This window comes from Periophthalmus magnuspinnatus, chromosome 23 (assembly GCF_009829125.3).
Source record: "Periophthalmus magnuspinnatus isolate fPerMag1 chromosome 23, fPerMag1.2.pri, whole genome shotgun sequence".
In the NCBI taxonomy this organism is placed as follows: Eukaryota; Metazoa; Chordata; class Actinopteri; order Gobiiformes; family Gobiidae; genus Periophthalmus; species Periophthalmus magnuspinnatus.
In genome coordinates, this window is record NC_047148.1 from 20,314,278 (window position 1) to 20,321,070 (window position 6,793).

At 40.1% G+C, this 6,793-nt stretch overlaps 1 protein-coding gene across 2 annotated transcripts; it reads right to left on the minus strand.

Annotated features, from left to right (window-relative positions):
- Positions 1-54: 54 nt before the first annotated feature.
- Positions 55-6,517, minus strand: plpp1a (phospholipid phosphatase 1a). 2 transcript variants are annotated; one of them, XM_033989406.2, is made up of 6 exons: positions 6,107-6,517; positions 5,031-5,185; positions 3,593-3,873; positions 1,742-1,799; positions 1,213-1,389; positions 55-1,131 (listed from the first exon to the last, which is right to left on the minus strand). In XM_033989406.2, the coding sequence occupies exons 1-6, from the start codon at positions 6,162-6,164 to the stop codon at positions 1,012-1,014; spliced, it is 849 nt and encodes a 282-aa protein (XP_033845297.1). In that variant the 5' UTR covers positions 6,165-6,517; the 3' UTR covers positions 55-1,011. The 2 variants fall into 2 exon arrangements, with proteins under 2 accessions (XP_033845297.1, XP_033845298.1); XM_033989407.2 differs by lacking the exon at positions 5,031-5,185 and adding an exon at positions 4,160-4,308 and having other exon boundaries at positions 6,107-6,485.
- Between the last annotated feature and the right edge of the window lie 276 nt (positions 6,518-6,793).

The following is a 6,793-nucleotide window of genomic DNA, read 5'->3' on the forward strand; positions in this document are numbered from 1 at the left end:
ACGGTGACAGTGCACATACAGATTACACACAAGTGACTGATGACATGTACATTCTTAGTATTAATAAGAAACACCTGAAGTTCTGACAGCAGTTTTACATTCTGTAAAGGCAACACTGGACACCTCATGAACAAATAAGCCAAATGTTTCAAAATTGTAGTTTTGCGTGGCCCCGGTTCATTATCAATCATCCTTCTCAAGTAACAGTCTTAATACAAGGTACAGATGTTATTTGAAGACTTATAATGGAGAAACGTGGAATGGAATTTGGACAATAGAAGTTTTTTTTTAGTGTAAGTTTAGCACTTTACAACCTGAAATCTACAATTGAAGTTAAGGCAATTCTGTTTATATATGCAGGCTGAATCCAGAAATGATGAGCATGTGGACTTACAGTAATATAAAAAAACAAGTCCATAATAATTACACTCAAAGCTTGACATGAACACTGGCCAACAAGCCAAATGATAAATACATTTTTAAACCTTTGCTCTCACAATAGGAGACTTGGATTTACACGTAGCATATATCTGGAGTGTATTTTGTTTGTAGCATGCAGCGTCATGAGAAGAATAAAGATACGTAAAATATAATAAATACAACAAAAAACACGTCCAGGTGACCACATGTAGTACATTCAAAAGACGCAGTGTTGAAACGTGGTTAGTTGCGTTTAAAAGGGAAGCCAGTGTGAATAATAGTTAAAGCCCTATTGCTCAGATTTATATATTCACAGACATTTCTCTCTTTTAGCAGTGGTTTTGCCCTTCAGTGCGTTCATGCAGATAAATAGTTGCAGCGGTTTTGAGTATACGCTATGTTATAAGAGGTTTTTGCCATCAGAATAGCATCTCTGCAGAAATATTCCTCCTCAGATTTTGCTTCAACGAGCAAGCCCTGTCGCTGTTGAAGGAGCTTAGTCTTGGGTGATCCATGCAAAGAGAAAACATAAGATTCAAGGCCAAGCAGGGATTTTGGGTGTGCGCTTGAACAAAGTAGAGGTATATCATCTTAGTTTGGACTTTCCAAGTGATTTCCGTTGGTTGCTCCTTCTTGAAGCGTTGTGTGTGGGATGTCTTTGTGTTTTTTGGTATTTTCTAAAGGTTTAAAGAAGTCTGAGACAAAAAAGACCTGCAACAGAAAATGCTAAATATAAGTAAGAGCATCAAACTCTTACCCCAGGTCAAGGCTGCAAAAACAACTTTCTCTTACCACTAGGATTGCCATGAGCGCCCCCTGTAGGAGACCAGTCAGCACGTCGCTCCAGTGGTGTTTATAATCTGATACCCTGGACAGTCCTGTATAAACAGACGCTGCTATGAGGAAAAACTGCAGCGTAGGACGGAGCAGTCGCGCCCACTCAACTTGAAGTCGAGCCTGCAGATAAAGCTGTGACAAATGCAACACAAACATTAAACATTATAAGGCACGAGGATAAATGGTTAACCCAAACTACAATTTCCTTTTCATATTTCTGGAGCAATAATATAAACTGCTAAAAAGTCAGGTCAGGAAATGCGGGAACTTTCTTAAAGCTACAAAGACAAGGCACATCTGAATTAATAATTGGACTTAAACTTGCTACAGCCAGATGACACATCAATGTAAAATGTATTAATATAATGATTATTAACTGTAATCTCAAGTTACTAATTGTAGGAGTGAAATGGAACATGAGTTTTTATCATTTACAGAGTATCAACCCACAATCATAATCATTTGGATAGACTTGAATACTTACAGCCAGGAACAACATGCAGTACATGGAAAAAGAGGAGTGGCCAGAGTAAAACGATAACCTGCAACATAAAAATAAACTGCATCCATAATCAGGCCCAGTTAATGAAAATGAAAGACAAATCACTGTCATTTAAAACTGACATGTTTCTGTGAGTGAGTCAAAGAAAATATTTAAATACAGAGGCAGCAAACAACAGAAATGTACAACTTTTTTTTGAGTAACGGTTAAGTATTCTGGCACTTTTAATGAGTTGAAGCGAGGAAATGATAATAACATGAAGCCAGACGTTTACATACACGATATAAAAACACACACATGATTTTTGATTTCTTTTCCTCACTGTCTTTCATGAAATCAACTGTGAAATATGGAGGTTGCTGCAGGAGGGACTGGTGCACTTTACAAAACAGATGACATCACCAGGAATGAACATTATGTGGAAATACTGAAGCAACATCTCAACACATCAGCCAGGAAGTTAAAGCTTAGACGCAAATGGGTCTTCCAAATGGACAAAGACCCGAAGCACACTGCCAAACTGGTTACAAAGTGGCTTAAAGATAACAAAGTCAATGTTTTGGAGTGGCCATCACAAAGCCCTGATCTCAGTCCTATTGAAAATGTACGGGCAGAACTAAAAAGGCAAGTGCGAGCAAGATGGTCCACAAACTTGGCTCATTTACATCAGTTCTGTCTGGAGGAATGAGACAAAATTCCAGCCAACTTGAGAGATGTTTGTGGAAGGAAATCCAAAACGCTTCACCCAAGTCATACAGTTTAAAGGCAATGGGACCAAATACTAATGAAACGCATGCAAACATCTGACTTTGAAGAAATTAAGGAAAAACTGTCTAAAAAAAAAATCCTTCTCTCATTATTCTGGCATTTAGCAAATAGAAATAATTTTGATAATCCTAATTGACCTAAAACAGGAAAAGGTTAGTCTGATTTCATGTCAGAAAGTGAGATAAAAAAAGTGTAAGTGTCTTTTTATATAGTGTATGTAAACTTCTGGGTACAACTCCAGATGGCTATGTTTGGAGCTACAACGCAGGTCAGTCTGCTCTGCTGTGTTGTTCTCCAGGAAATTTAATCTTAGCTAATCAGAGCTCATATTACTGTAAGCCGATCCACTGCTCGATACACAGACCTGCTCTCTGCAATTGGTCCTGCTTGGAAATGACCTGATTTAAAGAGAATAGTCAATATTGGTGGGTGGGATTCATGAAATATTAACAGAGAGCACCGCGCCCTATATATACGCACAGGATAATGGACAAAAATACAACCGTGTGTGACTGAAAGGCGCCACCGACAAAGTACATATGACTCAAACCTTTTCACTAAGGAAACTAAATTAAAAAATGACTCATGGTGCACAAGCTACGCATATTTACTATAAACCCCATACACATCTGAGGTCAGTGTGGGCCTGTGCTTCTATAATTATAGTTGTCAATGGGTTTGCCTGCTTCCTAACATGGAGTGGATTTCCTCCCCTCCCACATGGCTTCCTTCTGCCGTGAGCAGATAAGAGACAGGGGTCTGAATCAAAACAAGCTTTGCATTCCACTGACAGGACACACATCAGCAAGATCTGGTATTGTATTTTCAGTGGACACATTTTACGAGGCAGGATTTATGAACAATGCGCCTACTGTTATTAGCATTTTATAGACCTGCTATGTAGATCCAAAGCTTAATTACTGATAAGAATGCTGGCAATGGAGTGGTAAGACAAAACCTTTACAAATTCAATCATTCAAGAAATCATTGGAGAGACTGAAAGGAGCCATACAGCAAACGTAAACTGTCTGTGCTGCTTTTGGGTAAACGTCCTGAAACTCTCACCTGCCCTCTTGGACTTTGTGTGGGTCTCCCGTGCAGGTGTAGTCCTCGATGTAAGCCCCCGTAGAGCAGTTGATGAGTTTCCAGTCTGGTCTGCAGATGTCCAGAAAGTGCGGCCGGAGACGACCGATAGAATATTTGGCTATATCTGTCAGTGACTGGCTCATAGCAGCACCAAAAAGGAAGGTCCCCACAGCTTTGTAAATACAGGCAACATAGCTGCCAAAGGAGGATTTGGACTGGAGTTTGTTAAAAAAAACTAAAAGGCACTCTCCAATGATCATCTGTAACCAGGGTAAAACAGAGAGGAAAACAACATTATTATGTTCTACTTCATTAAAGACAAATTTGTACAACACCATGCAACATGCACTAGAGAGAAAACACTTGACATTACTGGAAAACATCAACATTCAATACGCAAGCCAGCTAACTTTTTATATTATGTTGATATTGCCATTTTTGTTTTTATTACTTCTTTGTTTTACCAATATTGTTTTGTTTCTACAGATGTAAAGTGTGTAACAAACACAGCTTTTGAGTTGCAGTAGACAAAACAGAGGCACTTACAGTGACAATTAGAACAGGAATCATAAGGCCCCCTAATAACTGATGGGAAATGGTGTCCTCTTTATAGGGGTACTTGATTGAATCGTCATTACAGAAAAAGCCTCGCCGAAAAGGCTGCTGAAAACTGAGTATTGCAAATGGAAGTCCAGCTAGCAGACAAGCAACAGGAGACAAAAAGCACAAGACAGGTTACAAAAGCATTTACCTTTAACCCATTGACGCCATGCACTGGTCAGTCACATGTTAAAAGGTCACAGGCGGAATCTTTAAAGGCAGCAGAGTTTTACAGCAGCAGATCCATATTAGTTGGCGCAGAATTTGTAAAATAGAGAAATCCTCAGTGGTATTAGTCATTAAAGAAGGCACACTGTAATAACAGATTCAACAGCCTGCTTTTGGAGTCCATGAATATCATATATTTGCAGTTTGCCTAACACGTTATATACTCCTACATTTGTTCCGTTCCGTCTCCAGCAGCAACAGCCTCAGTATCAGGTTAACCTTCCTTCATATCATTAAAAGAGAAATGAAACGTGATGGCAGCTACCTGTAGTGTTTATACATGAAATACCACAGACAAGGGAATCAAAATGGACACGTCATAAACCATGAAGAGTCAAACCAGAGAGTCTACATACGGGTCATTTGATGTTTTTACCCAGTGGCAGTGGCTCAAGTGGCTTGAAAATTAAAACTCTTATTCAATTATTCAATTATCAGTAAAGAATTTACTGATGCTGCCAGTTTCCAGTAATGTCAAGTCTAAAAATGACAATACATTGTTGTCAGACGAGTGGAGTTTGTTCCACATTATGTTAATAAGTTTTAAGCATTATGTTAAGGAGTTGTGCTTTTACAAAGCCCTACTTACACAGCTAATGGGCAGAGTGAAGCCCACAGAGTAGAGCACTGTGGAGGTAATAGTGCTGTCGTGATATGGGTACATGATGCTGTCATCGTTACAGAAAAAGCCTCTTTGGTATGGACGGACTTTACCCAGGTTAAAGGCTGCCAAAGGCAGACCCCCTGTGAATGGAGAGATTAAGTAAAGAAAGACATTTGTCAAAGAACGTATCGCACAAATGTTGCACCAAAGGAAGGTTGAGTTTAAATACATAGCTCAGCAGGTTCACACATTTCCTTCCTCAGTTAATGTGTTTAGGACAGGCGTAAAAGCTGCCAGCATGTGCTCAACACACTGAACATAGAGGAGCCGTTCAATAAAGCATTGATAAGAGATAATAATTGTGTTGACAGGCCAAAGTCTGAGTGCATTGGTGTTGTCATTTCTATGATCTTTTGGCTCTTTAGGCTCATTGAAAGGGAAACACTGCAGAAGGGAAACAACATTTATTCTTTCTTGTAGTTATGTGGGATACTGTCCCATTGCTGCTGTACCAACTGGTCAGTTGTCAGTTGTGCCACTTTGACAGTCAAGAGCAGCTGGTTAGACCTCACACACTGGAGCAGACACACTCTGTTACTCTGGAACTTAGGACAATTAGGCTATGAACTTGCACCATGACACTTCAGCCTTCATTACACCTCTACAACTGCTCACAATAAATACCGGTCACATTCAATAAGAAATAAAGTAAAAAAATAGATGGAAGATCCATCTGCCCTTCATCTGTTTGAGAAATGACTTTAATGAAAAAAACACAATGGTAATTTCAAAGCAACTGACTTGGACTGGTTAAACAGGTCCAATAAAACTGTCATTCCCGCTTTAGGACAAATATTTGAATAAAGCAGGTTGGTCTGTGTCTATGCAGCTGTGGCCTATAGAGACATATGGGTCTGTCACATATACAGTGAGGTGAATACTGTTGTTTTTATTCCTTCACGTGGGGAATACTGAACAGGCCTTGTATTTCATATTCAACCCGAGAAACATGTCTAAAACATGTGTGTGTAGGTGTGTGTATGTGTGTGTGTCCAACATACCCAGGACCAGACAGACCAGGTCTAAAAGCACAAAGGGGATCCCCCTCGCCTCGAACATGGTGCTGTGGTGCGGGAGATGTGTCCTAGTGCGGGATGCTCCTGGGGACAGCTCCTCTTCAGCTCCTCTTACCGAATAAACAGAGTGTAGTCTGTGTGGAGCAGGCGTTCACAAAGAGCGTCGACGCCCTTAAACAGTTACGCACCGCTAAAACCGCCGCAGACTGCGCTCAGTTTGTTGATGCGGCGGTGATAAGAGGCTCAGTCCACGCCTCCGTAAGATTCGTATCATTATTACAGCTGCCAGTCACACAAAATGTCATTTACTCTGGACCGTGCATAAGCGTCACCTGTCTGCTGCAGTCTCCGCAGGTCCAGAGCCGGACGGGGGCGTGGTTTGAGCGTAAGCTGCGCGTCGACGGAAAAAACAGACGAACCAATCAGCGCGCGGTGCGTTCACAGCGCACAGGAATATGTATGATTGAACTGACCAGCAAAAGGTTGTTTGGATAAATAAATACCTCTAAATAATTTAAGGACTGCAAAAATAAGAAATTTATATATTAAACATTAAGCGCGTACCATTCTTACGGCTATGCTAGCAGAACACGAATGTAAAGTTAACAATACTTATATAACATCTTGGAAAGTTTACTTATACCATATTTGTTTGTTTTATAAAATTTGAAT